General features: G+C 32.3%; 1 protein-coding gene across 5 annotated transcripts in view; it reads left to right on the plus strand.

The window, feature by feature from the left end:
• The first annotated feature begins 665 nt into the window (after window positions 1-665).
• LOC142330237 (ubiquitin-like-conjugating enzyme ATG3) overlaps window positions 666-17,335 on the plus strand; it is a 35,532-nt gene continuing 18,862 nt past the window's right edge. For all 5 annotated transcript variants that reach the window (XR_012757740.1, XM_075375395.1, XM_075375396.1 and 2 more), the window contains exons 1-2: window positions 666-934; window positions 11,863-12,051. Coding sequence is in view for 4 of the 5 variants with exons in the window: in XM_075375395.1 (XP_075231510.1) it covers window positions 863-934; window positions 11,863-12,051 (261 nt within the window). In the remaining variant the exon portion in view is untranslated. The remainder of the gene's footprint in view (window positions 935-11,862; window positions 12,052-17,335) is intronic.

Here is a 17,335-nt window from a genome sequence, read left to right on the forward strand (position 1 = left end):
GCTTCCTTATTATTTATGTGATTTGGTTGAGAAGAGTAACTACTCCGGTAACTACCGTTTAGATAATACTTCAGAGGATGATATGTATGAGTGTAAATGAACTGTAGTCTTGTACATTCTCAGTTCGACCATTCCTGAGATGTGTGGTTAATTGAAACCCAACCACCACAGAACACCGGTATCCACGATCTAGTATTCAAATCCATGTAAAAATAACTGGCTTTACTAGGACTTGAACGCTGGAACTCTCGACTTCCAAATCAGCTGATTTGGGAAGACGCGTTCACCACTAGACCAACCCAGTGGGTTGTACCTTTGGGCCTGCCCGGTAACTCTCTTACTTAATTGAGAGCTACAATTAATGTCAGTCTAAGTATGGAAATCTTGGCAAACTCTGTATATTTTATATTTTCTTGAAGAGCAATAAATAGTCGAATCTTTAAGTAATTTAAAATGGTAATGCCAAATTAAAATAAATAAATGGTTAGGCGTTGTCAGCATGTAAATGTCTCTCTAACAGATAGTTTCTAAGTTCAGTGGTATATTATTCTTCAGAGGATATTATTAAAGAATATATTACACCAACATGAACGAAGTTAATAATAAAACTAGTTCATGAATTATTTGACTCATTGACTCATTCAAGAACTTCATTCTCTGTTAAACGAATATGTAGTGGTGATGTATATTTTGTAGAGTTAGTTTTACGTGTGCAAATTAGTAAAAAATAAAAAGTAATATTGAATTACAGAATTGTTATTGGTTTGGCAGCTTATTGAATTGCTGCATTCTTATATTTATGCTGTAGAACTATTATTATGGTTTGCTGTTATTATTATTAGTTCAAGATTAAACTGGCCAAATGCAGAGCGTTATCAATACTGTAAAAGGAACTGCTTTAGGAGTTGCAGAATATTTAACACCAGTTTTGAAGGTAATACAATTTTTTTTTGTATTTGTATTTTAAATATATATTTGCAGGCTATTGAAGGTGTAATTACGTTTTGTTCCTTATTAAAATACCGTTAGTTTTAGGTTACAAAGTAATGATGTTTTATAATTATTTTTTAAGTTGATTATTGTTTGAAATGTTTTTAATTCTCAGGTATGAAAGGAGACCTTTTTTAGAAATATTATTTTCTGTGTAATGTTGTATTTCTTTAAATTTAGGTCTTTTTAATTATAATATAATTAAAGTAAATTACTAAATTTTGGATTGATTTGATTGTGTCTTAAAGACTGCAAATCAAGTTGCAGTCTTTAAAGACATGATAATTTCTCATTCTGCTGTTGGCTGATATTATTACTGGCTACTTTCTGGAGTGAGATTTGAATTGGGTCTGTTGATTAAGTATGTCATTTTTCTAATTATGTGTATTTCATAAGTTTGTTTGTAAAGATGTGATTTGATTTTTTATTGCTGTGGATTAAATTTACGGATTCATTGTATTTCTTAAGCACTGTTCAATGTACAATATTGTATATTGATAACTGAATATAATTAGTACTTAAATATTTAACAAGATCGGTATAGCCAGCCTGAGTAACGGATTCCTACCAGTTATTATGAAAGTAGTAATTAATATAATAATTGGAAGAATCCAGAAAGGGACAAGAAGGAGAACCCTGTTTGTAAAGTATAGGTTCGTTTAACAATCGCCCTTTGTAATGCTGACCGCTATCTTAATGAACACCTGTTTTACGGTGAGAAGAGACCAGGTATGGAATTCATGGGAACAAAGCCCGTTTGACTCTTCTCACACTTCATTTTGGGTGCAGTCCAGCAGCTAAAGAGGGTAGCATTATAGAGAGCATTCCAGAGCTAAATAGCTCTGGAAGACCAGCTAAAAATGAATTTGGCGGAGTTCTATTAGAACCAGTCTGCGAGGCGTTATGGTGTTGATCCCAAAAGGGCAGTTCTGCGAGGAGTTCAACAGAGTTCTGTGAACCAGTCTGTTAGGCGTTATGGTGTCGGACTTGCAAGGGCAGTTCAACGAGGAGAGGCTGCGAGTTATGTGGGTTCAATGGAGTTCTGCGAACCAGTCCAGTGACATGTTACAACAATGGTCCAGCAAGGAGAGTCACAGGTGTGAGTGTGCAAGACGTTAGTCCAGTGAGGAGAGTATCCAGTTCGACACGATTAAGGTGATGTCATGAGTAATTTCAGTAACCAAGAAATACTAATGGGTGAGTTACAGTAAAACTACAAGTGTATAAGTGAAAGAAATAATGCAATGGACTTCATTCATAAACTGTTAGGGTAGACACCAAAAAGGGATTTGCAAGTGAATTTTATAAGATTTTTTTTAATATAAGATGTGGTTTAAAATGGGTTAAAACTAGCGGTTTATTTTGTTAATGGGTCTGAATACTAGTTTTCTGTTTTTATACCTGGGATAAATCACGAACAGTTATTTATTTTGAACTCTGTCTTATGAGTATTCTGTATTTATTGATTATACTATTGACATTACTATCATTATTTGATGTGTGATAATTTGATTGTTATTCTTTGTTGATTACGTTATGTATTTTTCTTTGTTGATTACGTTATGTATTTTTCTTTGTTTTTATGTCATGCTTACTGTTTTGATTAAGGTAGTACGTTGTTCTAGATTGTATAAATACTAAATATGCAACAATATATATATATATATATATATAAAACGAAAAATGAATGTATTTTGTACTATTAATTTTTCTATTACAATAAATATTTTGTTGCTGTTATAATTCTAGTACTTTATGATAAAACAAACATGTGAATAAGTAAATAAAAATACAAAAGTAAATATTTGCTTGATGTTAAGTTAGACAAATAGTAGCATATTGTTTTCACAACATATTTTTTTCTTTTCTCCGCGGATAGGCCTTCAGGGACCATGAAAATATCATTTTATGTAGTAAAAGTATCATTTCTTTTTTCTTCCAGAAATTCTTCATTTTTTCAGACTGTTAAGCAATTCTTTCTTCAGATCATTCTCCTCTGTTGTGTTTGTTCTTCTAACTTAAATGAACCTTTAATTCAAAAATATTCTTTTTGTATTTTCAATCTAAATAGTCATTTTCTGTAATGAGCTGTTTAGCTCTTCTTTCATCTGTTTAAAGAGTATTTTATTAAAGAGTAATACAACTTTAACATAATATATAAATATATAAGATATATGTATATTAGAAAAGTTACTCTTTATTTTTCTTTGCAGTAAGTGTAAAAGGATTATTACAGTTTGATTAGGGAATCAAACAGGAATAATCCACAGTTTGTTGAATAATCCAAAATGTTATTTTTTCCTATTTATAATCTGTTATTGACAAACATTATTTTATAAATTTATCAGTAATAGTAGTTATTGGAAGGCTTGGATTGAGTTTTGTAAACTATTGTTGGGAATTTTGAAAACCAGTGGATTAAGTTGTTGCTTGTTTTAAATTCAAGATATCTTAATTAATACACTTTGTTAATTATAACCCAGTGAAGATAAGATAGTAACTTTGATATTAATTAATTTTTATTTCATTGAATTTTCTGTATCAATGTTAATTAATCTTGTAAATTTTATATAAATGGTGAATTTAATGATCCTGCTAAATTAGTTGGTAAAATTTTATTATTATAAATTATTTACTTCTCAGAAACAAATTTATTTACTTAAGATTATCAAGTCATAAAATTGGTATAATATAATCCGCAAACTTCATTTTGATATATGACTTGATATTTGTGTTTTATTTTTACTTATTTATTTTAACTTTTTTATAAATATTGTATATAGATTTTTTCAGATTTTGTTGGTTACAGTTTGTGTTGGAAGTAGCTCCCAAGTTTATTTCTGTCTAGAAATACTAAGCAGCATACTTTGTCGGGAACTCTGTGTTCACTCAAAAGAGACTGACAACACTTATATAATCAGCTTAATAAAGTCCAGAAATCTGATTGCCAACTAAAGAGGGAAAAGCTGGCTGGAGATTGAATTTTTATGAGCTGATACATATTTATAAAAGTTATAGGTAAAAGACTTTACAGGTTAGATAATAAGGAGAGATTTCAGACTTTTGTAATGCAGTTTAGTGAAGGAAAGTGAGCTCTTGAAGTGTGAAAACAGAATTGTTTTGTAGTAACTAAATTAAAAGATCTTGAGGGTAAGTCAAGAATGGAAAATATTATTTTTTTGGGTGCTGACTTATTCTGAAGAACATTATTGTAATAAGTGGTTAGGGATTTCTGTATCCTTAAGACTAGATTAGGTGTTTGAACTAATGAACATAACTTCTGATATCTGTAAGCAAAGTCTACCTGGTGATTATTGACATTTCCCTTATGATGATGTATCTTCTAAGAAAAGTAGTGCTTATTTAAACTGCTTAATCTTTTTAGAAAAAATAAATCGTCATTAGTTCGGCAATCTTATTTAGAAGTGAATAAAGGTATAAAGATTGTGTCAGCAAAAGTGGCAAGTTTACTCAGTCGGCTTGATAGACATATTGATTAAGGCATATAGGGTAAAGATTTTGGAAAGTATTTAAGAATTAAAAAAACAGGATATTTATTCATTATCCATCTATCAAAGTAATTAGGTAAATTATTTTAAGGATCTTTTAAAATGCAGTTGTTTGATGTTGCCAATAATTTTTGATTCCTAGAATGAAGTTTTAGACGGTTAGTTATCATGGTGGAATTAAGGTTTGTGTTGAACAAGGCAAGAGATAAGGTATTAGCCTTGGATCATCTACATACCTTGTGAGTTTTACATGAATGTTTTAGTAAACTTTCTTGAACAGTTATTAGATATCTTTAATGGATTACTGTTAAAAGTGAGATACCTGAAACTTAAATTTTTTTTCTTTTCCCTCCTGTATAAGGTTGCTTGTCTAATCCTGCTAATTGTCAAGGTATCTTATTCAGTAATGCAATATAGAAATTATTTACTGCTGTGTTAAACAGATCGAAGATGTGGGTAGGTAAAATTCTGTTTTGAATGAGTTTTAGGCAGGATTTATAAAAGAATACTCCACCACAGACCATATATTTAATTTATGTAAAGGTTTCATTAAAAGTAAAACAGAAGAATATTAAATTTATACTAACTTTGTTAATGCTAAGATGGTCTTTTATGAGGTATCTAGTGAGTACTAATTTATGAACGTCATGAGTTAGGATTTCATTTAAATCCATTAGGGTGTAAAAAAAAATTGTATAATAATACTTGTTTTTGTGTTTGATGCGACAGTCATGTTTCATATTTTTTTTTTTTAACTGATAATGTTGTGAAGTTGGTTTATTTATTATCACTGTTATTGCTTGCTTTATTTGTCGTTCTCCACTAGTTTTTGGATGAAGAGATTTAGTTTGGCTCTACAGATAAATTTACTTTTGTACATTGCTGATTTGGTGTTCTTTGCCACCTTGCTGAAAGCATTCCAGAGAATGATTTATAAATTAGAAGAGTATTGTAATGTGTGGGGTTTAACTGTAAATATAAAGAAATCATTTTTCGGAGGAGTGGGAGACTTGCTAGAAGGAGTGATTGAAGAATAGAAATAGTGAATGAGTATTAATATTTAAAAATTACTTTGACATCAGAAATGTCATTTAGGAATCTACAAAGAAAAAAAAAATGGTTACTGCAATTTAAATAATACTTTGGAAAAATTTTATTTGTTAAAATGAGAAACCTGCAAAGTGGGAAATTTGGATGGCTGTAATGATTTCTTTTATTAACTTATGTTGCTCAGGTGTGTGGAGGTTCATGGTGTTTGAAGAAATGGAAAGTGTTCAGAGGTTTGTGGTAAAATGATTGTTGTGTTTAATACAAATGCACTAAATTATATGATTTTTTTTAAAAACAAGTAAAGAGCTTTTCTTTTTTTTCGCACTCTGACAATTCACTTTGATTACATTTGCAAAGCGGTGAATCTACCTGGACATCGTTTGCCCTATAAGTTGATCTGATTTGTTGTAGATAGTAGGATCAGATGGTGTAATAAATGTTTGGATTTGCCAGATTAATATCAGCGCTTGGTTTCTAGGGAATGGGATGTTATAATTCAATGGAAGGATCATTTATAAAAGTTCTTATATACGTGATAAGTTTAGATAACGTGAGTATTCGGAAGGAAAAAACTGTTTGCAGTTGAATTCCAAGCTAGATAATGTCATATATGAATGATAATAGATTTTTTTAGGATATAATTTTTAAATCGAGGGGTTACTGGGTTTAGACTGCAGGCCAAGTGTTTTTACCTGGTTTCCACTGCCTCTGGTGAGGCAGAGGAAGTCAGGCATCCGGTTGGAAAATACTTCACTGTTTTAGATTACATTAGAGGAAGTGTTTTAGGAGAAGAGTTCTTGATAACGAGGAGGTGTGGATCTTCAGATGGGAGGGATTAGATCAGTTTGATGGTTACTTTAGAAAGGCAATGGGATATAGATCAGGCTTACATCTCAGTTTAATTATTAATTATTTTGTGAGATAGTTTAGGCCATTATTATTATTATTGTTTAATTCTATATTTGTTATTGTGGGCAACTGTTACTTTGCAGAATTTACAATAGGTGTTATATATGTTGTGTTCTAATAGGTTGTTTTGCTAAATGTATATATATTTTATTGAAGTAGGAGTGTTTACATAATTGTTTGATTGGCTTGGGGATGGGAGGCATTACTCTGCATATATTAAAACTTTATTGAAAAGGGTATTATTAAATTCATTACCAGATACAAAAATCTATATATTAGTTTTAATTTTTTTGTCAAATGCTAAATTCCAAACGGATTAGAGTTTAAATGTTTGTTTAATCGGTATAAGGATAGATTGTTCTATTTAATTCATTTCCATAATATTGTTTTTGTCATTACTATAACTATTAAAATTATTAATCGATTCTATCAGTTAGTAAACTTGTAAGTGTACATTGCTTTTAGCTTTTGAACAAGGTATAGTTTGAAGTTAAGTAGGCTACTTTAACATCGGCCTAAATTTATTTGCAAACTTTATTTAATAAATATTGCGCTGAATTTTCATTATTGTATAACAAATTCAAAAGTGGAACACGAATGAGGTATGTTTTTTGTTCAGATTAATAATTGATTTTATATAGTTTCTTTTTTTTAATAAAATTATTAAAATTTTATATTAAGAATTATATCATTTATGTTTATTGTTTTATATTAGTCGACTGTTTTTATTTCCTTGTATGAAGTAAAGGAAGTATTGTGATTGTGAAAAATTTCGGTTTTCAGATTTCAACAGAATATCCATTTCGATTAGTTTCGGTGTGACATCTGTACGTATGTATGTATGTATGTATTTCGCATAACTTAAAAACTATTTACCCATAGGATGTTGAAATTTTGGATTTAGGACTGTTGTAACATCTAATTGTGCGCCTCCCTGTTTCATTGCAATCGACTGGACCAAACGTGTTCAAAAAAGCCCAAAATCCAAATTTTTGGATTTTGAATTTTTCCTTAACTGCAGTAATAAGCCTTCATCGAGAGCTTTTCAACGATATATCGCGAGTGGTACCAATTTTCATAGCCAAATAAAACTTTAATTAATGAAATATTTGGTTCTTACAAGGGGAGGTCTCATCGGTTCGAATCAGACATCTCCTTTTTTTTTTAATTTAAATATATTGATTTATTAATAATTATTAACCACCGATTGTAAAAAAAAATTACAATAAATAATAACAATAAAAAAAAAATAAATAAATGAAAAATATCAGAAGTTATTAATGAAATAAAATTTTTTGTACTTTTCATTTAAAAAAAGATGTACATATGTAATTTAATAGGCGTACAATGAAGTCATGTAGTGTCCACATCAGATTTTTTTTACTAGTTCTAATTGTATAAGTGTTGGTATTAATGATCATTATTTATTGATATATATATATATATATCAATAAATATAAATATATATATATATATATATATATAAACACGCGGCGTGTGTACCTAAAATGGTGGGCTGGCTATACATTTTCGGTTTCTATGTGTCAAATTGAACAAAAGATGACTATTTCCCCTTAGTTTTCCTTCTGTACGCCATTTCGTGTTTGTAAATGAAGAATGTGTATATCAGGATCGGATTGAGGATTCATAATAAAATTTGGTTCGCACATTTATACCGATTTTGTAGTAAATAAAAAATTACAGTTTAAAGGCATTTAAAAAATGTCAAAATGGCGGCCACGTCAATTTTTCAATCCTTTATATCCTTTATATTATAAGTTGTATCGTCAACAGCGTCGTGTTGTACAGATCGTTCGTAGCCGGTACGGTACTAGATAGTGAACCTATTTCCCGAAGATTTCGAAAAGTCGTGCTAATTGTTTTGGGATTTGGAAAACGAATTTCATATTCTTCTGCAACAGCTGAAGCATTACCATTACACGCACCCAAAATGAATACCGCATCAGTGTATTCCTCTGTTGTAAATACGGCATTACTTCGACGGCAAACTGATCACGTTCAAACTAAAATTCACAGAAAACCTTCACCGTGTTTTCTAGGTTTTCTAGTTCACAGTACCGATTTACTTAATGCACCTTGCAGAGTGATTTAAACACTAATTCATTATTTTATTGTCCTCTTTGAAATAATAATTTTTCAAATAATTTATTGTATTTCTGTCGATAAAAAAATTATTATCTAAGTAATCTTTATTTTTATTTTACAATTATGTAATTTCTAGCTTTTTTTAAAATTTTTTAACACTAAATTTTGTTTTTACAAATTTTTCACATCGCCAAAAAAAATTTGGCTTTTTTACATTAAATAAGTACTTTTCTGACGTAAAATTAATCTACTGTTTCTAAATAAAATTGAATTTTTCTAACCTTTCTTTGTTTCATTTTACTTGTATAACACCATTTTGTTCAGATTTAAATTCTCTAAAAATTTTGCTTAGACGTTGTACGTGTTTATTACTCATTTAACGAAGTTATTGTACGTCAAACATAAAAAACAGGTACTCCACTCTATCGGTTTTCATTGCAGATTGTTTTGGGACCTAGTTTATGTGTCAGGACCGTAAAAACAATCTTGCACCTTAATAAATGTCTAAAAAATTTCAGTACTTCAATTACTTAAGTGGCATCTTTCTCGATCGCCTTCAAAACCAAAAGTTCAAACGGACATTTTTGGTTTTACACAAAGTGACGGTTACAATTTGTCGGGTTCTCGTCGTTGTTGTAATGTGCTAGTTAATGCCTCGCGAAAAGACAATTATTGCTGACTCTTATTCGTAAATTTTAATGTAACTTTGTCGGGTAATTCAAAATCGCCGGTATGGTCTTTTGACTTGCGGAAGTGTGTTTGTTTTATGACAGTGCATATCCACATGCCACAAAAAAATTTTCAAACTTCTCTTAGTTTTCAAACGGGTGTTTTTGATTCATCAAAAAATCTGAATCTCAATTCAGATTTTTTTGATCAGATTTTGTTCGGTCCAGATCTTGCTGCGTGCAATTTCCAACCGTTTACAAAATTGAAGGAGTTTCTTGGTGGGAACCGCTATGAAAGTGACGATGTCAAAACAGCTGTTCGTGATTGGCTTAATGGACTGGTGACAGACTTCTTTGACAACAGCAGTGCCATGATTTGACAAATGCTTGAACTTAGGTGATTATGTGTAAAAATGGTTAAAAAAAATTTAGATGACGAGAGTTTTTCTGTAATTAAAGAGGTTAATGACGTAGAAGAATTATTATTAAATCAGTGAAAATGAAACTAGCACCGCTTTTCAACATAATACCCGGTTACAATTAGATACTGCCTCATCTTTCTGCGGTTTTTCTAATTCCAGTCGTAAAGAATTTTTTTCGCTTCGGTACCCGAATCATTCTTTTACCGGATTCTTGTTGAACTTTTGTCGACAAAAAATTACGACCAAACAAACAAAAATCCGATCGTGCAAAATCGGGACTGTAAGGTGGCTGTGGCAACAACTCTCAGCTGAACGTTTGAAAAGCTTCCCGTGTCTTTTGAGCGGAAACCATTTATTCTGCCTAAATAGAGAAGAAATACACATTTTGGGAGAAAATCAGGATGTTTCTCCTCCTGATGTTGTGAGTTTCACTTTTTAGCATGTCACAATAGTAATCGCTGATAATTGTGCAGTGTTCTTTCAAATAATCACAGTTAATTGACCCTTTATAGTCTCAGAACACCTTAGCATCACTTTGCTGGCTGATGTGTAGGTTTTGAACTTTTCCTACCGGGTAAACTCGGATGTTTCCATTTCATACTCTGACTTTGGATTCTGGTTCAAAACGATGAAGCCAAGTTTCATCACAAGTTACGAGGTCAAAAAAAAAAGCATTACATTACATTTAAAAATTGTTAGTTAAGTTTTGTACAAATCTGAATTCGGGTGAACATGTTTTGCAGTAATTCAACTTATCAGGATAATGAAATGGGCAGTGCCGATACAAATTTCAGGCAAATTTCCTAATTTTTATGTATATGTCCTTTACGAATAAGATCATTAATGTCATTTTGTAAAGCGTCGGGTGAAACTTCTGTTGGCTTCTATTATGATTAAAATCGGTGACACTTTTCCGCCCATTTAAACTGTTCAATTCACTCGTAAAAATTTTTTAAAGTTAATACGCTATTTATCGTATCGTTTTCTAACATCCATGAGTTTTTAATTTTTTTTTTTAATTTCAGTTCTTGTTTATAATTACGTATTTTATTGCTCTACTTATCAGAATTTTATAACGAAATAAATAATATAAAGAATATAGCTATAAAGAATGGATATGATGATAACTCATTAATCGATAATGTATGTAAAAAAATAAAATATAATTCCAAATACTTAAGTAACATAAACATTACTACGTTAAAACCCATAAATGAATAAGTTTTATATTTTATTATTAGCTGTTTATTAATTTGTACGTGCATATGTGTGTGTGTGTGTGTGCGCGCGCGCGTGCGTGCGAGTGCGTGAGCGAGTGCGTGCGTGTGTCTGTGTGCGTCTCTCCCCCCCCCCTCTCTCTCTCTCGCTCTCTCTCTCTCTCTCTCTCTCTCTCTCTCTCTCTCTCTCTCTCTCTCTCTCTCTCTCTCTCTCTCTCTCTCTCTCTCTCTCTCTCTCTCTCTCTCTCTCTCTCTCTCTCTGTGTGTGTGTGTGTGTGTGTGTGTGTGTGTGTGTAAATTATTTAGATTTGTAGTTATTTCTATGAAAAAGAAATGCAGTTTTTAAGAATTACAACTAATTTTTCACCAATTTTTCTAATGATTTTGATGATCACCGATAAGTAGACAGTATAAAGTGATACTTTACCCCCTCTCAGTTCAGTGTTGCCTCCCTTAAGAAAAGCTATCTGTAACTGATTTATCTGCTTCTGAGTTTTGGATAAACACTTGAATTTTTTTTGTGAAATGCTTTGGTAATTGCCTCTTCAAAAATTGTTGATTAACTTATATTTCTTCAATTTCTGGTTTCTAAGCTTTTCCATTTCTAATGGTATCTTCCCTAAAGGAGTTTAATACTTTAAGCTTAACATTTAAAATTGCCTTTTTTAATAAACGTGTCAAATTTTAGCTCCTGCAAACATCAGATTTCTTCATCGATTATCAAATTTTTGTTTGATAGCGCGTAATTCTGATCACTTTTTCCAATTATTTAGCCAAAAATTTCCTTTTTCATCCTGGGTATTGTAATGAAAAGCCAGTAAACTGTCGATGTTTTAGGGAAAGGATTTTTGTACATTTAGGATAATTTCATTAGAAAGACAATTATTGATATTTAATTAGAAAAAGACAAGACGCCAAAAACAGTTTATTTACTTACCGTATAAACATTTAAAACCGACTGTAATTATTTCAAGAAATTTTTATGTTTTAGGAGTCAAAATTTCGTGAGACAGGAGTGATTACACCTGAAGAGTTTGTAGCTGCAGGAGATCATTTAGTACACCATTGTCCAACATGGCAGTGGGCATGTGGAGATGAGATGCGTGCTAAGGCATATCTACCAAAAAACAAACAATTTCTTATTACTCGTAATGTACCTTGCTCACGTCGTTGTAAAGAGGTGTGTTCTAAGTGTTTTTTTTTATAAAAATTAAATTTTCAATGGAATCGGATTTTTTAAATATATCTTTTTCTTTTTTAGAAGTAATTAATTGTAGATTTTCGAATATTTTATGACAAAGAAAGAAAAAAGTATTGTCATAATTTTTAAGTAATTGTGTTTTCTCAATTTTTTGAAATTCTAATAGAATGGTGACGTTGTGACATAATACTTCAATTAAACAAAAAAAATATTAAAACACCGAACAATAAAGTTTCTTGATAAAAATAATTTTATGCGTAAAAATCAGTACGGTTTTCAGTTTGGCAAATCAACAAAAGATACGGTTTTACATTAAATTAGAATAATTAACAATTTTAATAAAAACAAGACTACAGCAGTATTTCTCGATTTAGCTAAGGCACTTGACATAAACTGAATAACGGGACGTACGATGATCAGTAAAAGAACCGTTTGAAAACTACCTTTAGGGTATAACTCAAATTCCTAGTTTAAATAATGTCAGTGGTAACAGAAAATTCACAAACTTCGACTACCACAGGGTACTGTTCTCTCGCCGATACTTTTTCTAATACACAACGATCTTTTAAAACTGAACCTTCCTGACGGTACCGTATTATCTTTCCCCGATGACACAGCTTTGGATTTTCAGGCGAGACGTGGAATGAAGTATATACGAGTGCTACCCGTGGATTACTTAACGGTAAAATCTTGGTTTTAAAGCCATATTCTTACGCTCAACCTAAGTAACACAAAACATATGTCGTTCGCGCCTATTGAACAGGCAAATCCCCACATGAGTGTTAACTAAAACTACATTTACGTTCAGTAAATAGTAGAAAATCGATAAACAGTAACTGTCGTCAGTCAATAGACGAAGTCACGCCGATAAAATATCTCTGAATAACATTGAACGATCATATCAAAGGAATTCCCAAGTACAGTATTTAACATCAAGACTAAAATACCGTATACATACGTTTTACAAAATAAATAAAATTAAAGATCTTATAATAAGAATTTTATATTTTGCATACGCTCATTCAATTTTTCAATATGGAATCGAGTTACGGGGAGGAACATATGATATCCATCTTAATAAAATTATTTATTCTCCAAAAATATTTAATTAAAGCAGCTCTTGGTAGACCACAAGGATGTATTCCTGTACAAGCTTATTTGAAGAATTTAAAGTACCTACTATGAGGCAAATATATTTCAAGAAAATAATACTACACGTAAATAAATGTATAAATGATTTTGGAATTACAGATAAACCGTACAGTACTCGTTCGGCAGTAACAAATAATTATTCTTTTCAAAATTAACCGTTTGCAAACTTCAGTTTTCGTATTATTCCAGTATATTTTCTAACAAGTCCCCTGATCATTTAAACGTCGAAATAATAAAAAGTAATTATTCAAAGAAATATTCAATATGACCAGATAATAGATGTTCAATATGACCACCATCACGTCTAGCAACGTCTTCAGCACGAACGTCTGTGTTATAACTCGACGACATACCTCGGTTATCTTGTTTCACGCCTCAATGATCAGCATTCGCAGTTCCATCGCTGTACGAGGATGTTCAAGAAAAAGTTTTTCCTTTAGAAATCCTCAAAGAAAACAATCACATGGATCCAAATCAGGACTGTTCGGGGACCAGTTCTTTCCACACACAAAACGATTAAGAAATCGGTTTAAACTGAAATCCACTACCTACCGGAAGGTAAATGAAGTGAGTTCAACACGCGATTACAATAAAACAAACCAACAAAAAAAACTTAGCAGTTACAAAACAAACCAAAGAAGAACGCGGGAAAGCCCGGGCGACACTCTAAATGCTCTCGGCAAACCTTTCTTTTGCCAAATAGTGTATGAAATTCTCGACTATTATCCATTCGGCCTGGTGGTTCCATCAATTGACACGGAGATCCAGCGCCGACCTGGTAATACCGAACCGATAGATTGTCTCCGTGCGTATCAGCTTATACTTTGAACAAACGTATCGATGTACATCGCCCAATTGCCCGCAATGCGGACACATTCATGAGTTAACCAGGCCGAACCTCTGCAGCCTGTCCCGGAAAGCGCCATGCCCCCAAAGTTATTGCGTCACGTACTTATTCGGGTATACCCAAGAGGCGCCCTGCAGACTAACAATGTCAGGAAGCAAACCGTGCGTATAACGTCCGTCCTTTGCCTCATCCCATCAGGCATGCCACAAAGCATTACCATTTTCAATTTTCCGAACTTTGTTAGAAGTTCTCGCCCAACGCTGTTGCCGCTCTGACGCTATCAAGTTTATCGTTTTCACGTCTGCAATCACCAAGATCGCCTCCCGTGAAATCGTACGTACGGTGGTCACTTGCTACCGTTAAAAGTACAAGGCGTTGAGCCCTCAACAATATGTCCCGATAGCTTTTAACTTAAGCCCATCCACCCAAACAGACACCACATATAGCATAATTGCCTCATAGACGCCCTTATACAGGATACTCATGGTCTAAAATTAAAACCCAATAAGGATTGTACACACGCCGAATACCAAAGAAGGCACTACAGGGCTTCTCCGCAACTTATTGAAGGTGTTTCTTGAATTACCTTTTTCTCATCGAGAAATACCCCCATACTTTTGAGCTTAAACGTTTTTATGCGCTGGCCTGCCATCGAAACACAAACCTGCCGCCTCACTGCCAATGGCCTTTGAGGCGCATCATAGTGGTCTTCTCCAGGCTGAGTCATCTTATGTTGATGATCCCACGGCTCAAGTATCCTGCAAGCCTGAGTGGCTCAGAACTCAACCTCCCTCTGCGAGCATCCTTCAGTCAGCAGGAGCCCATCATCAGTATAGCCCAATGCGACACCCATTGGGCAACCTCAGCCGCAGAAGAGAATTGAACTCCACCACCCACAAGAAAGGACCCGACATGTTGTCCTGGGGACAGTCCTTGGAAAGCATCTTGCCTCCCTAATGGCTGCCCTTGTGGAGCTTCACATCCTGATCGCTGAAGTAACTTTCCATTACCTGCAATTTACTCACAGTGGATTCTCTTTTTTGCAGTTGATAATTGGCCGAGGGCCACCTCAAAAAATTGTTAAATGCCCCTGAAATGTCTAGGAAAATTTCCGTGACATATTCCATCTCACTGGTCATCACCATACTCATCATACGGAGTATGGTGTCCTCAAAACCTTTTCTGGGATGAAACTCATATTGGTTCTCCATCAATAAGCCACGCGAGGTTAACCTCTCATTGCACAGACATGCACTTTGGCCTCAGTAATCTTCAAAGACAACGCTCCCCTATGAAAATGAGCAACCTTACACTGCACCCGCAGATGGTATGTGGTCACCCCAGCTTTGTTGTCATCTGGTGGTAACTCGTCTACTAATTTGTATAAAATTCCAGACGTATCTGAAATCACTCCAAGCCTGGTCGAGAGAGCAGGCAGAAGAATGTCCTTTCTTCGTTTGTATTCCAAAATCCTATGTACTACTCCCAAAGTAAGGTTACTTACGCTACTAAATATATTAATATTACTAATAATATCCAAACAAAAGCCCTTATTAACACAACAAGAACAAAGAAATCCAAACTGTAATGATCACTGATCAAAAAGAAACTATAAATAGCTAAAAACAACACAATTTATAAACGAATTAATGGAGCCTATATAGAACAATCTGTGTCACTCGCGTTGTGTTGAACTCAATATTCATGAACTGCTGTCACTTCTGCTAACATAAAACACACTAATAATTATTAACCTAAGCAATTATTACCAAAATAAATGTAGGATCATTTCGTGCGCCACTCTGTAAATAAAGTATATTATTATTTTGGTAAGTATTGATTTATAGCCTAATCCTACAACAATAATGCAAGGTTGTATGCTAATCTCTTCAATTAAAGTTGAAGGAAAAGAAGATGTATTTGAAGAAAGCGTTGATAATATGAAGTTAAAGTTCTAGAAGTAAATGGTATGAAAAAGAGCATTATATTTTACAAAATTAAATATATTTTTTAAGTCTAATGATTTCCCAAGAAGACTATAAGGGAAATATTATATTTAAATTAGCAGAGAAGAAGGGATAATAAAGATTACTTTCCATACTGCACTATTATTAAATACTGGGTGGGCAAAAAATCAGTTTCTCCAGATGGGTAGGTTATATATTTGTGTTAAATATAATACATAGTATTTTCAGATTATGCAAATGTTGACAATTTTAGTAGTGAAGAATTAGGAAAGCTTGCATGGAATCTTTGTGGATGGCAGCAATATCCTCATTTCTCTACTAACACTGAATTATAAAAACTTGTTCTGGTTTTGTTTACTGAAGTGCCATTATTCCCGATACAAATACAAAAATACATTGAAAAACACTTGAATAGTAAGTATTAAAGCTGATTATTACTAAATGCAAAATAAAATTTCCACCTCTTTAAATCTGCATGCAGAAGATATTGAGTTTTTAGCTCACTGTTTAATTCGATTGTTTAAAAGGCTTATATAAAGCAATATGACATTTTTATATTATAATTTTAGTTTAAATCATCAGATAGTGAAATGATGACTTTACTTAGTTTGATTATTACACACAGCATCTGTAGCCTAACTTTGAAACAAAAGATGTTTCAAATGCAAAAAGATGTGTGTTAAAATATTTCAATAAGAATTTGGTGAAAAATAAAACTGAACATAACCATAGCCAGAGACACAGACTGAACCATCAATTAAAAAGCCTGCCTATCTCTATTATAATTTAGCTAGTTTTTGCAGGCCATCATAATTAAATTCTGTTTAGATTTATTAGTTTACTTTATGTTGAATTTAACAAATTCAACATAAAACCATAAATGCTGTTTTTATTCATTATTCTATAATTCACAGTCTAGAAATGCTGTTTATTTTTCTATCTTACCAATTCCTCCTATACCTAGTCCTAATCTGTCTTAATTAATTTTTTTAATTATCTAGTATATCATTTACTTTTAAACTATTAACATTTCATTTTCTGACTGTGAGAGTCATAATTTTTATACTCTAATTACCAACTTTTTACCACTTCTCAGAGATTCAGTTTGGGATTACTTTATCCATGAGGTCATCATCAAAAGAAAAGATGAAAAATGTTTCCTTAAAAATACATTGTAGTTTTTCATTGTCTTCAGTTCTGCAGTTATCAAAACCTAAAATAATTTACCATTAAATTTATTTTTGACTGCCGGCATTTGCTAGTTGATGAAAATGAGGAAAGATTAAATACATTAGTT

Source organism: Lycorma delicatula, chromosome 9 (genome assembly GCF_047948215.1).
Source record: "Lycorma delicatula isolate Av1 chromosome 9, ASM4794821v1, whole genome shotgun sequence".
NCBI classification, from domain to species: Eukaryota; Metazoa; Arthropoda; class Insecta; order Hemiptera; family Fulgoridae; genus Lycorma; species Lycorma delicatula.